This window comes from Sceloporus undulatus, chromosome 1 (assembly GCF_019175285.1).
Source record: "Sceloporus undulatus isolate JIND9_A2432 ecotype Alabama chromosome 1, SceUnd_v1.1, whole genome shotgun sequence".
Taxonomy (NCBI): Eukaryota; Metazoa; Chordata; class Lepidosauria; order Squamata; family Phrynosomatidae; genus Sceloporus; species Sceloporus undulatus.
In genome coordinates, this window is record NC_056522.1 from 231,403,311 (window position 1) to 231,417,736 (window position 14,426).

The 14,426-nt window shown below is 39.0% G+C and overlaps 1 protein-coding gene across 1 annotated transcript in view; it reads left to right on the plus strand.

The window, feature by feature from the left end:
- LCT (lactase) overlaps positions 1–13,915 on the plus strand; it is a 38,112-nt gene extending 24,197 nt beyond the window's left edge. Inside the window, exons 9-17 of the mRNA XM_042458541.1 lie at positions 664–932; positions 1,471–1,761; positions 4,094–4,292; positions 5,548–5,750; positions 7,157–7,254; positions 8,280–8,414; positions 9,720–9,943; positions 11,241–11,477; positions 13,594–13,915. Coding sequence (XP_042314475.1) covers positions 664–932; positions 1,471–1,761; positions 4,094–4,292; positions 5,548–5,750; positions 7,157–7,254; positions 8,280–8,414; positions 9,720–9,943; positions 11,241–11,477; positions 13,594–13,808 — 1,871 coding nt within the window. The 3' untranslated portion in view covers positions 13,809–13,915. The remainder of the gene's footprint in view (positions 1–663; positions 933–1,470; positions 1,762–4,093; positions 4,293–5,547; positions 5,751–7,156; positions 7,255–8,279; positions 8,415–9,719; positions 9,944–11,240; positions 11,478–13,593) is intronic.
- Positions 13,916–14,426: the final 511 nt, after the last annotated feature.

A 14,426-nucleotide genomic window follows, 5' to 3' on the forward strand; every position in this document is an offset into this window, starting at 1 on the left:
TAGACTAGATTCCACTTTGGAATTAAAATGCAACCTACTACATGGTGTCCTGAGGAAATCTTTTTATGATTTCATTGTTAGATGTATGAGAGAGATCAACATTCTGTTTTGAGTTACTTAAGGATGTAATTGTAAGCATACTTTCCTGGCATTAAATGCCATTCAGTACAGTGGGACTTAATTATTTAATTAATATCTTGGCTTTTCCCCTGCGATGTGCTGGATCATGCTACCTATCATTTTATATCATTCTGAAATAAAATTAATAGCATACTTTAGTTTTACATTCTACAAATAGATGTATTTTTTAAGGTTTTAATACACAATCCTATGAATTTTACTTGGAAGCAATTGTCACTTTATTCATTGGCATTTATTCCTGTGTGAATAGGATTATAAGAATTCAGTCTCCTAATGTTCCTGAGAAGTCTGTATTTCAGAGATTCTGTTTTCTGCGCAAATGTATACACACTTGGCTAGACATAAATCCCACTTAATTTAATCAATAGGGTTACTCTGAGAACATGTGGATAGATGTGCTTGCATGTTGCTTCTGGCAAATTAATACGTAATTTCTCACAATTACTTTTTTTCTCACTATTGCATTGATTATATACACTACAAATAAGTTTTTTTTAATCTCTTATTAAATTATTATTTTAGCTTACAAACTGGATGAAGTGAATCTTAAAGGCTATTTTGCTTGGTCTTTCTTGGATACTTTTGAATGGTTAAATGGTTATGAGCCAAGATTTGGCCTACATCAAGTTGATTTTGAAAATCCGAGCAGACCACGAACTCCCAGAAGTTCTGCTATATATTACACTGAAGTCATACGTCAAAATGGAATCCCACTGCCAAAAGATGATGAGTTTATTTATGGAGAGTTCCCAAATAACTTTTATTGGAGCGTGGCGACAGCATCTTATCAGGTTAGTAAATCCTGAAAGGAATCCTATTGGTTAATCCCAATTAAAGTAAACCTATTAAATCAGTTATTCAATGGTGAGTCAACACAAAAGCAAGTCAAGTTGATTCAATGGCCCCACTGTAGTCTAGAGTAACAGTAGGATTTTGGCCAGTGTTTTAAAACAAAAGTTTATTGATTATTTTGTGAAAACAAATCCAAGCATTAGTTTTGTGTAAAAGAAGCAGACAGTATATATGAGAATAAATACTATCAACCTGTGGTATGAGAAGAGAAATGTAGCTTTGAAATATGTTTGCCTTGATGACAATGAGTCTCTGGGTGAAGAATGTTAAGATTGGGTAGTCGCTGGTTCAAATTGTTATTGAACCACAGCAGTCACTGAGTGTCCTTTGACCTGCCACATGCACTGTTTCATAGACTAATCATCCACACAGGTTTGTGAAATTAAAAACAGAAGGGAGGGTTATGTACATCACCTTGACTCCTTTGGAGAAAAGATAGATTATATAACATGTAATGTATAACATGTTTCATCAAAGACTGAAGGAGCCTGGAGGGAAGATGGGAAAGGCCTCAGCATTTGGGACCAGTTTGCTCATACTCCTTTGAGAATCAATAATGATGAAAATGGAGATATAGCTTGTGACAGCTACCACAAGATGGAGGCGGACTTGGCTATTCTGAAAGACAGCAAGGTGACTCATTATCGCTTTTCCATCTCCTGGCCTCGCATTCTTCCCGACGGGACCATCAACCATATAAATGAAGCTGGCCTGAACCATTATGAGAAGTTTGTGGATAGTCTTCTAGCAGCCAATATCCAACCTCAGGTAAAAGCAGAGCAGTAATTAGCTTCTATACAGGCTATATCTAGGTATAAAGATACACTAAAATAAAATGTTAAATTAGATTATACTAATTATCAATAGAGATAAGTATACTCCATGGGCCCCATCAGAGCTAGTCCAAACATTAGGCAAACTGAGGCACTTGTTTTAGGTAGCAGATGGTGGGAGGTGGCAGAAGCTGTTAGAAGAGAGCTGTATGTCATAGGTACTGCCTTACATCTCATAAGTTAACCTGTTGCCTTCACATATGGTAGAAAATGCTGTCCCATCAACAATATTGAAGAAAAAGTCAAATAGCCATCCAAGCTGGCTTTTGTATATGGAATGGGAGAGGAAGAAACTATCTTATTAGCTTCAGATAGCAAAATGTCTTGAGCCGACCTTAGTTCTAGTTATAAATACCTTCAGTTCTCAGATATTTTTGGCACTACGAGATTACTTAGAAAACAAGAATCTACGAGTGACACTTGTTAAACAAAACTGAAGCCTATTAATGTTGGCTGTTTGTTACAAAGGTGGTAGGATATATTGGGATTTCTCATGTTAAGCCTTCCTGAGGTTAAGAAAATGGAAACAGTTGTATCTTTGTTGCAAAGCTGATCATGGAAATCCAATTCTCTGCCTTTAACACAGTATCACTGGCAAGTTGTTTTGAGTGTCATTGTGGGCAGAAAGGCAAGATATTAAACATACAAGCAAACAAACTTCCTATCTACCCCAGGTTATACTGTTGACTCCAAGACTGGAGTTTCTCCCAACTGTAGTCTTATGGGCCCGAACAGACAGGCCAAAATAAAGCTGCTTCGGGTCATTTTGGAGGTATGCTGTTTAAATGATGCAAGCATCCTAAGAGGTTGGAAGCTGCGCCAAAGCCACACTCTTGTCCTAAGGAATGGAGCACAACTTTGGCACAGCTTCTGGGTTCTTAAGATGGGTGTGTCATTTAAACAGCATACCTTCAAGTGACCCAAAGCAGCTTTATTTTGGTCTGTCTGTTCGGGACCTTATGACAACTTTAGTCATCAATGGACCTGTCCGTGCTGCAGAATACAATCACTCTTCTTATACACTGATTCTTTATACACATATTCAAGCATCCATGGTTTGAAAATGTTCAAAAATGTATACATTTCAAATATCAAACCTTGATTTTCCAATTTTTATAAGGGACACCATTTTGTTATGTCATTATATTTAATGGGACTTGAGCATCCACAAATTTTGTTATCCACGGGATATCTTAGAACCAAACCCCAGCGTATAACAAGGGTCTACTGTACATTAAGTTCTTTTCCTTCTTCTTCCCCCGGCTTAAAGTTTAAAGATGAACATGGCAATCCTTTTTGGCCTTATGTTTGAGTGTTGTCAGAGATAGCTAAGAACTCATGCATCTTGTGGAAATCATAGAATCGTAGAGTTGGAAGAGACCACAAGGGCCATCCAGTCCAACCCCCTGCCATGCAGGAAATCCAAATCAAAGCATCCCCAGCAGATGGCCATCTAGCCTCTGCTTAAAGACCTCCAAGGAAGGAGACTCCACTACACTCCGAGGGAGTGTGTTCCACTGTCGAACAGCCCTTACTGTCAGGAAGTTCCTCCTAATGTTGAGGTGGAATCTCTTTTCCTGGAGCTTGCATCCATTGTTCCAGGTCCTAATCTCTGGAGCAGCATACTGCCCCCAAACCTGTAATTTTGGGATTACACAGCTGTAGCACTGTAATTCCACTTAATCTGCCATAGCTGAACCCTGTGGAGTCCTGGGGTTAGTAGAAGATCTCTGGCTGAGGATTTTAAATGCCCCTTCCCAACTGTCCTTATTTTCTAATCACAGAATGAAAGTCTTTTTCAGCTGAGCATTATGTGTTAAAGCCAATATTATAGAGAAGATCTGGAGATGTATGGGGTAGCTTTGGTGGGGGCCGGAGTTGTTTATGCCAAATACAATCAACCCCCCCCACACACACACACATAATTTGTGGGTCTTAGGGACACATCCCCCTGCAAATGTGAAAAACCTGAAAATATATCTGAGAGAACACTTTTCTAAGCACCTGTAGGTCCTCCAGCATGGCTCTATGGTCAACTTAATTTTTCAGTGGCAGGGGCAAGTACAGTAGTCCATGAATAATCAAATCTGTGAATGCTTATCTGGCAAATGGGGAGGGATGACTGTAGTTTAAATTACAGGAAAACATTACATAAATCTTTAATCATTCGCCTCTTGTCAATCATATTTTCACTCCTACTGTTATAGAGTAACTGAGCAACTGAACAAAAACATCAGATATTTTAAAGTGCATCCTTCTATTTGTAGGTCACTATTTACCACTGGGACCTCCCCCAGGCCCTTCAGGATGTTGGCGGATGGGAAAACGAGACCATAGTCCAAAGGTTTAAAGATTATGCAGAGCTCCTATTCCAAAGGCTTGGTGAGAAGGTGAAATTTTGGATTACCGTGAATGAGCCCTATGCTATTGCTAATGTTGGTTATGGTTATGGAGTATCTGCACCAGGTAAGATGTTGGATATGGGTAATTTGCTAACTGCAGTCTGGTCTGATTTGCAGGAAGGGTGCTCTGAAAAATCAAAAGATGATGATTTAAATGAACTTTGGTGGTTACTTGGGTAGAGAACAGATTTGCACTCAAGATTCTGTATCCATACAGACTTGAGGCAGGAAATTTAGGAATCATGTATAATGCCTAGTATTTCAGTAGTTCAGAAATGAGAAGCATAAGTCACTGAGATTTCTAGAAACACAATGCAACAAATCAGGTCTTCAGTCCTTTTAGTCAGAAGAAGCAGCAATGTTTCCCTCCCATTCCTCTTCAGTTTTCAGTTCAGTCATTTCCTTCTCTTGGGTGGATATCAGAGGTGTGTGTCCTAAACACCATAAACTGGGGTGCTCTGGTGGAGGACAGTGACTTGTCACCAGTGTGAAAGTAATACCACAATTATATAATAGTTTATACTATGTTTAAATATTTAGGCTGAACATAAGATGCCTTGAGCCCCAGGACTGGAAAAAAGCTGGGATATAAATAAATGAACTGATAAAGTTGTATCAGTAGTATGAGTATTATTAGTAGTAGTATTAAAGTTGTCCCTACGTAAGGTATTAAGAGTGTCCCTTTGTTAATGGTGGCCTCAGGCAGCAGGTTTGCAGGTGTCATGAAAGAACATCAAGTGGCTAGTTATTCACTTTGCTGTTGTATTTTTACTACTAGTGATTGGGAGATTTAGTAAGAGTTTATACCGCACATGCCTAAAACTCAACCAGCCTTGCTCCATGGCTTGGAGTAGGGAATGCCATTTATTGCTCTGCCTCAGCCAGCAACACAAATTAGGCCAACACAGTACAGTAGGGTGAGATTTGTATCTGTATCTTACAACAGCTTGGAATTATCCCTTTTTATGACTTCCTACCAGTGTTTAGTCCTAGCCAAATGAAGGAAAGAAATCGACCCATGGAGACTACTTGCACGTCTATTAAGCAAACTCATTCTTAATTATGTTTCCGACCATGTAAACAAACTGACTCTTAATTATGTTTCTGGGAGCTCTCTGTGCTGCCAACCATGTAGTTAAAATGATAATGAGAAATGCCCATTGATAGAAGGAGATAATTTGGTATTTGTCTTGAGGGCTTCTCCTTGTTGAAAGCTCAAAAACACAGAATGATTGGACAATCCAATTAAAATGTACTACCTGTAGCTCCAGCTGGTTCCAGTACTGCAGTGTATATATCCCCTTCCGATGTCTCCCTAGGCATCTCTGCCAGACCAGGCCGAGCTCCATATATCGTGGGGCACAACTTGATCAAGGCCCATGCAGAGGTTTGGCATCTCTACAATGAAACATATCGTCCAAAGCAAAGAGGTTTGATTTCTCTTTCCATCAGTTCTGATTGGGCAGAACCAAAGAACCCTTACAAGCAGGAGGACATTGATGCTGCTAGGAGATATGTCCAGGTAATGTGATGACTCTGTATCCTCTAACACAATGGTCCTAGCCTTGGCTGGCTGTGATGTGAGCTGCAGCCCAACAACATCTTTGGATATTTCACAAAGATTAGGAAACCTGCAAACCCATCATTTTACAGATGGTGAAGGCAGCATTCTTGTGTGCTTGATTGACTGATTGATTTAATTGATATCCTACTTTCTCCCCAAGATGGTATTCAAGGTGAGGTAAATGATTTTAAAAGATCAAGCTAAAACATCAATTTACAAAAGTTTAAAAAGGAATTAAACATCAATATTATTAAAACATGATTAAAACAGTTAAAACATGAAAAACATATTTAAAACATGATTTCTAAGAAAGATTTTAAAAATACAGCACACCATTTTACACATATTATTAAAATTCAAAAGGCTTGTGTGAATAAAAATATCTTCAACTGCCCTCAGAAAGAAAGCAGGGAGGGGAATATTAGCCTATGCATATTTGCATACATAATAGGATTTCTTGGAGATTGAACCCAAGTCTAAGCATGAAATTCATTTATGTTTCATAAACACATTATCCACATATCCTGTAGGTAGCTGTATACCCAATATTCTTAATAATTTTGTATGTGAAACAAAGTTCGGTACACTGAACCACTGGAAAGCAAAGGTGTCTCTATCTCAGCCACCCATGTGGACAATTTTGAATTTTGGAATATTTTGGATTTCAGAATTCCAGATAAGGGAGATTCAGTCTGTAGTAGATTTGTATGACCTGAAGAGAAATTAGAACTAGGTTACCCCAAAGCCCTATGGTAAATCTCACTGGATTGTATACCATCCAGTGACTGTCTGGATTGTATATAAAAGAGGTTTGAGTAGCAGTTGTCCACATATCTGTTGCAGATATTTTTCGGTTTCTCATCAAAGAGAGCCTTGAGTTGAACAACTTTTGTTGATATATTTCACCTGATTCACTATTTGTATCTCTCCACAAAAATATCCAAATCCTGGTGGTCTAGGGGCTGTGTAACGTTTTGGGAAATTCAAGTTCTAGTTCCTACTGTATTATAAAACTCACTACTGACACTGTGTTACTCAGTCTAGCCTATTTCTCAGTCTGTCCTATCTCACTGGGTTTTTGTTGTGAGGGTGAAGTTAGAGAGCCATGCTTGTATGCCTCAAGTTCCCGGGAAGGAAGACAAGATAATAATGTCAGCATCAACCCTCACAACTTGCTTTTCTTGGATACAATGGGCTGTTTATGCTGTCTTTTTGAAGCTATTTTTCAAAGTGAGTAAGAGTGAGTCTTTGCCTTTGACTGTTGATGGAGAATTGGTAATTATTAAGACTATGTGGAGTCTTACCGCAAACAACAACAAACAAACAAAAATATTAATGGTCATCTTTTTATTTTGTTGTTATAGTTCTATATTGGTTGGTTTGCTCATCCAATCTTCAAAAATGGAGACTATAATGAGGTGATGAAACGAAGGATACAGGAGAGAAGCCAGGGCCAGTCACGGTATTTATTAATTTGAAGCATTTTTACCCCATTCTTCATTCCCAAAACACTCCCAGAGCAATCAAAAAAACAAGATAGTCTTTTGCTTGCAGCGTACAGTCAAAAAGGTCACAGCACATAAGGGGGAAAAGGATGAGGATGGAAGAAGCATGGATTGATGTCACACACATATTTAGAATTAAATAGTTATTTTAATGGAATAGTTCTTTTAAAATTTTAAATAGTTCTTTTAATTCCACACTGCAGAAATAATCCTGTTTGACACCACTGACTATCATGGCTCAATGCTATGGAATTCTGGGATTTATAATTTGTAGTTTGGTGAGATATTTAGCCTTCTCCGTCAGAGAGCTCTGATGCCACAATAAACTACAAATCCCAGAAATTCACAGCACTGAGCCATGACAGTTAAAGTAGTGTCTACCTGGATTATTTCTGCAGTGTAGCTGCAGCCCTAGTATTGCAGGGAAGCAGAAATGGGTGGTGTGTGAGACAGACTGAGCAAAGTCCCCAAAGATACCTGCAGAAAATGATGGGACTCAGGATAGCCCATCCTCAGAAGATTTGAGGGGGCTCAGCCTGAGAACATAATAGTTTTAAAAGCATGCTAGTGGGGAAAATACCAAATGATAAGCATAGATGGGAAGTAATGCCATCCATAAATTCAGTTTTTCGTCATTGCATGTGAAAAATGTGCACGAATGTGATGTTGCCTGTGTTGATACATAATTACCATGAACTTCCTATAACATTAATGGGAATACTTTACGGAATGCTCTCACTTAAATTTTAGGGGAAGTGCCAGATTTGAATGTTATGCTTTTCCCCTTTGGACAAAGTGAAATATATGTTCATCCATTTATTGATTTTTATGTTAACATCCAAGTGTTAACGTAAGTTCTTCTATAAAAGCCGTTTGGCTCAGTTTAAAAAGATAGTTAATAAAGTTAAGCGGATAAGCATGACAACACTTTGATAAAAGGATTAATCAGGATCTCTTTCCTCATTTTTTTTGTATGATGCAGCCTCCCTGAATTTACTGAAAGTGAAAAGCAGAGGATTAAAGGTACCTATGACTTTTTTGGACTGAATCATTACACCACCATACTGGCATACAACCTCAACTATCCTGCTTTTATTGCTTCCTATGATGCTGATAGGTACGTTGCATGCAAGACTGACAACTGGTGCTTGTATTAAATGGTTATCATTACCTGTAGATGCGCTCACACATAGTATTCATAAGCATCTGTACTGCACTAAGCAATATTTGAGAAAAAGCCAATCAATCTAAACGAAGGGATGGGGAAATCTTTTCAACCAGATGGTCTGAATTTTTGTTTAGGAGGGGTCTTGAGTAACCACATTTCAGCGATAGGTGGGACTAAGGGCTGCGCTAGAGTACATGGAACCAAAGCAAAAGTTGGTGACAGACAGATGTAATTCATAGTAATTGACTTTTTCCCTCATCAAGTATACAAACAAATGTTTGTTCTGTACATATGCACTCAAAATATGTCCCAGTACAACAGTTTTCTACCTGCAAAGTACAGCTCTGTCCTTTGTAGAGTACTTAAATACTTTCACTCACATTATCTCCAGTGGTTGGTCATGGATGAGAGCAAAAGAAGTTTGAAAGCTCAATGGGGAATACATATGACTGGAAGTTTCTCCTCTCTCCCTTAAACTATTCAAGGAAATATACATGAAGAATTTCCTCTTGGGCTCTCATTCTAACAATGGGAAAAACCATCCCTGAAAGGCATCACTAGATCTGGGTATTTTTTGTGCACAGAAAAATTGATATGTAATACCCAAGAGCCAAAGGTCCATGTGCCCTGTTCAAAGTGACTTTGCTACTACTACTTACCTCAAGCCCACAGGATTGTCCTAGTGCCCTTTCAGTTTGCAGAGTTATGGTACCATGATTCTGCGGAGGCATCCAGTGGGTTTCTATAGAAGAACAGGGATTTGAACCCTGGTCTCTAGAGTCATAGTCCAATGTTCAAACCAGTATACTATGTTGCTTTTTATGAAAATGGTAATTTGTCTCATATATAATAAAGACTCTTTGGGTCAGGAAGGGGTTGGGAATAGATTTCTTGTATCATTTTTTATGCCAGTCTGTTATTCAGTGCTGTATGTCTCCTGCTTGCTCTTGTTGCACAAAAAATAAAATCTTATGCATTAGGAAGGAGGCTTTCTGATTGCCTCTGCTACTAGTTCATTAACAATATGTACAGAGCCCCCTCTGAAAACGATTAACTGAGAAGCTTTCATACTGAACTCAAAATACATATTGTGTGCTGCATCTCGATGATCAACCCATCCATCCAAATAGAAAGATGTTGCTGTTGACTATTTTCTTGGCTTTGTTGACAATAGAAGAACATAATAATAAAAATAGCTGAAGTTCATAGTTTGGCATACATCAGACTTTTCACTTGTTGTTTTCACTTCTGCAGAGGTGTTGCCTCCATAACAGACCACAGCTGGCTGGGTTCTGGCTCTTTTTGGTTGAAAGTGACCCCATTCGGCTTTAGAAAGCTCTTGAAATGGATCAAGGAAGAATACAATAATCCAGCTATTTATGTGACTGAAAATGGAATTTCAGAACGTGTAGATGAGGGCTTCAATGATACCTGGAGAATACATTACTTAAAAAGTTACATCAATGAAGCTTTGAAAGGTATATGGCATTCTCTCCATTCTATGTTTCCAATTAACCACCAAAGTGCAGGAGATAATTGTTTTGATCTTGTTTGATCTGATTCCATTCAATTTGCTCCCCTTCCCTTGCAATATGGTAACCACATGGAACATGATAAGCTTGGGAACCCTGCACTCCCTGATTTATTTAGTAAATGCAGCATGTGTGGGCCTGCTGTCCTATGGTTCCCATCTGCAGCAAAAGCAACTAAACAAATCATAGTATCATTTTTCATCGGAATGTGGAAGCATACATTGCTGTGCACTGCTTCACCATCAACAAACCAGAAGAAAAAAACAATAAAACCATGTTTTATTTTTTATTGAGAAAGAATAAGCCTGAGCACCTGCTCCTGCCAAATTTGCATGGCAACAATCAAACCTTGGAGCAATTAGGAAATATGCATGAGCATACTTCTCATGCCTATATGATGAGGGCCCACAATTCTCTATACTGCCACTAAAAATTTGTGAAACTCATTTTGAATATCTGTGGGGAAAAGGGGGTGTTCATTAAGCAGCATTCCCAGATTCACTTCTGCAAACCTATTCCTCTGACTTTCAAAGAATTTCTGTCTGAATGAGCTAGTCAGTATTGAGAAAGATTGCTTTGAAAGGTGGCAGACTCAGCTCCTTTAGATGTTTAATAATGTCTATACCTTCAGTATAAATGAGCTAAGTAAAGGGTAGTTACTTCGAAATGCAGTCTGTGAAAATTCATTTTATCATCTGTTTGCCTAGGTCCATGAGGTGGATCTACCATTAGGTCCCTGCCCAACTAGTTCTTGATACTGTTCCCAACCAGTAGGGATGTACAAGAGGCACTTAGACTTTGCAAAGGAGTCTGACTCACAAACTATATGTAGTTGGCCCTGTCTAGTAATCCAACATGTTTTACTTCCCTAGCCCCTGTATATACGCATCAGCCACCACTGCTGAGGACTTGATTCACTCTGGGCTCTTACAAGGTGTCCAGCAGATTCAGCTGCCCACATCAAGACTGTAATCCTATACATTATACACAAAGTAACACATAGGAAGCCCATGAAAGAAGTGTCCTATAGTCCATGAAAAGTTACAAAATCATACAATTTGGTGCCTAAAGAATATTTGTTGGTTTTGCTGCAACAAATTAAAATGGAAAGGCATAGCTCTGAAAATCAATATATTTCCTTAGGGATCAGTTTCAGTGTATTGTTGTGATTTGCAGACAAATCATTCATGCACTGGACTGCACTGTATAAAAACTTTTGTCCTCCCTTTTTACACCTTAACAGCAATTGTACATGATGGTGTTGATCTGCGAGGTTACACTGTATGGAGCTTGATGGACAATTTTGAGTGGGCAGTGGGCTTCGCTGAGAGATTTGGGTTGTATTATACTAATTATACAGACCCAAATCTATCCAGAATTCCAAAGGAGTCTTCAAAATATTATTCCTCTATCATTCGGTGTAATGGCTTTCCAGATCCAGCCACTGGGCCCCATTTGTGTCTAGAACCACAACTTGAGGGTAAGTAAATTACTAGTTCAAATTTTTGAACTAGATTCATATGAGAATTGGTTAAAAAGTCCTACACATTTGAAAACATTGACAGTTTATGCAGGGTATGAATGAAGTTTACTCACATAAGGCCATTTAAATTTCTTTTATACATTTTGCTTTATGTTGCTGTCATCTAACTGGGAAGGAAGGTGGCATTCAGTGATAAAATGGCATTGACTCAGGTTTTAACTGCATCAGCTTGTCCATGCCATGGGGTGTTCAACAATTCAAGTCTAGGTTTCTTAGACTGAAATTGTCAAGACAGAAGCTGCATCCTGAAAAGTCAGTAAAAGAGACTGCAATGAGGTGCCTGCCTCTTGCTCAATTCAATATGGACAGACATATACTGCATTGCAGGGAGGCTATGGGAGAACAGGTCGAGTTGAGTTTATATGCTTCTGGAGTGCTTAAATACTGTAAACTGAATAACAGCCTGTAGGACAAAATTGGGGAACCTGTGGCTTTCCAGATGTTGTACTGCGATGCCCATTAGCTCTAGCTAGCATATATGACAGTGATATTACTTGTAGTGCAATAACATGGACCATATTGTTGTTGTTGTGTGCCTCCAATTTCTGACTCCTGGTGACCCTCAGGTGAACCTATCATGGGGTTTTCCTGGCAAGATTAGATAAGAGGTTTGCCAGTCTTCCCAAGGCTTAGAGAGTGTGACTTGCTCAAGGTTACCCAGTGGATTTCATGGCTGAGACAGGGATTGAACCCTGTCAGTGCTCAAACCACTATGCTACACTGGCTCTACCAAGGTACATTCACACCTAGCAATGGCATTACTTAAAGCAACAGGTTTGATTATGAGAGATTCATAAGAGCATTAAATATGAGAAAACTAGATGAAGTAAATATCAGAACCCCAATTCATAATAATTATTGGATGCATTTGCTGTTTTAGCATATAAGTGCATATACAATAAAATTGGTACTGTTCATGTGCGTGAACAAAGATAAGAAAGTGCAACCAATAAAGCAGTGCCAATCTCCCACACCCTGTGAATGCCTATGCAGCATGACAAATGAGCCCTTGTACTAAGATGAAGTATTAGACAAGAAATTATGGCTGGCATCCTGCTGGTGAATTATCCTGGTGTTAAGATGAACTTACGCTATTGCAATTAACTCTTGGGTTCATTGCAGGGGGTCAGAATTCTGTTCTGACCAGACAATGATCAAAATCGCCACCCACCCACTTGTAAGCAGCACTGCCCCCCTCATGGCCTTTTCCATGAAATTGTCAGGGTCATGCCTGTGTATATTTCTGTAGCTGGATGTACTGTGACAGGCATCTCTGCCTAGACCTCTAAAGGTCCTTGGGAAAACCTTGCTTATGACATCTTTGGAGTACATCCAGCTACAGGAAAATGGCTGGATGCATCTTTCCCCATCTTTATGCTCTGAGAGCACACAGAAATAGTCACAGCTGCAGATACAGCACTGGGAGACATAGCTACTGAGAAGTAACTTTGTGATACATGTATGTCTCCTAATGCAGAATCACAGGCAATGTTTTGAAGCCAGTGGGTTAAATCCATACTTTGAATAGACTTCCTCAAAGCAATAGGATCTTAGTCTCAAGAATGCTGGAGCATATATAATAACATGTACTCATATCCCATTTCTGAGTGTTCTGTCTTCCCCAGAGGGGGGGGGGAAACAGTTAAATTTTTCTCCAGCATAAAAGTAGCTATGGTCATGTTTCACTGGACTTCAGTGCATGCTTGAGGCAACTGAGTTTATTTGGTTACGTCTTTTCTTTCTTGCCACTTCCTTGCATCTCTGCCCTCCCCAAAAACCACTCCTGAGAGTTTTCCAACCTTCAGAGAGAGAAAAAAAAAACCATACAGGGCTCTAACTGCAGTGAAGGATCCAGCTCACGCTCTAACCCAGTGATCTCACAAGTGGATGTTTTCCAACAATGGGGCTGTTAACTTATCCTGGGAAGGTTTTTCTTCTTTGCAATTAGTTTGAAAACCACTAAAGAAAATGTCTTTCTACTGAGTGTGTGGACCTAAGAACTGTTTATAAACTAAGGCCTAAATGCTTCACTCACAAATCACTTTCTTCCTAGGTACAAGTCTGCCACCTAGCATCACAACCCAGCCTACGGATAATTCAACCATTGAGAAGGTACAGTTTTTGGGACTGGACTTGACTTCATCTCGTGCAGAAGCAGCCCTTTATGCACTGTTTGCTCTACTCCTGGTGGCTCTACTAGGTCTTGCAATTTTTTCATATGTATACAGGAAGAGTACCAAAAAAATCCACAGAAAAAGTAAAATGTAAACCACAATACAGATTTTGTCTTACTATCTTGAACAAACTTTGGCAGAAATTTTGCTAAGGTTCATTAAGTACTATTAAGAATAAATGGTCAAAAATATATGGGATATGTGGAGAGGTGGGCATTTTCTTTAGAAATCTATTCAGTTTGCAGTTTTAAATCCCAGGGCCAGAAGACAATTTGGACTCTAAATCTGTTTATGACTGTATACACTAGGTATTAATACACTCTCCTAAAATGAAGTGATCACGAATGCCTGTACCTGCCATGTCTTCATTTTAATTTAATATTACTTGAGAAAAGCTGCTCTGGATGGCTGAGCCCCCTCTGGAGAAGCATGAGTGAAAAGAAGAAAAAGGTCACCTCCTTGATTCTGTCCTTAAAGAGTGAACTTATGCTAGATTCTGGTACTTTTAGGAGCTTCTTCATTCACTGTGTGGGCAATCTAGTTTTTAATTCCACTATACTGGAAAAAGTTCTTAACAGGAAAAAGGCTACTGGGTTATTTCTTGAGTAGCACTTCCAGTTATACTTTTACAACAAATGTAAGTGACAGGCAGTTTCTTTATCAGAAGGGGTGGATCACTTCAAAAACTGAAAATGTGGTTGGTGTTATTGAG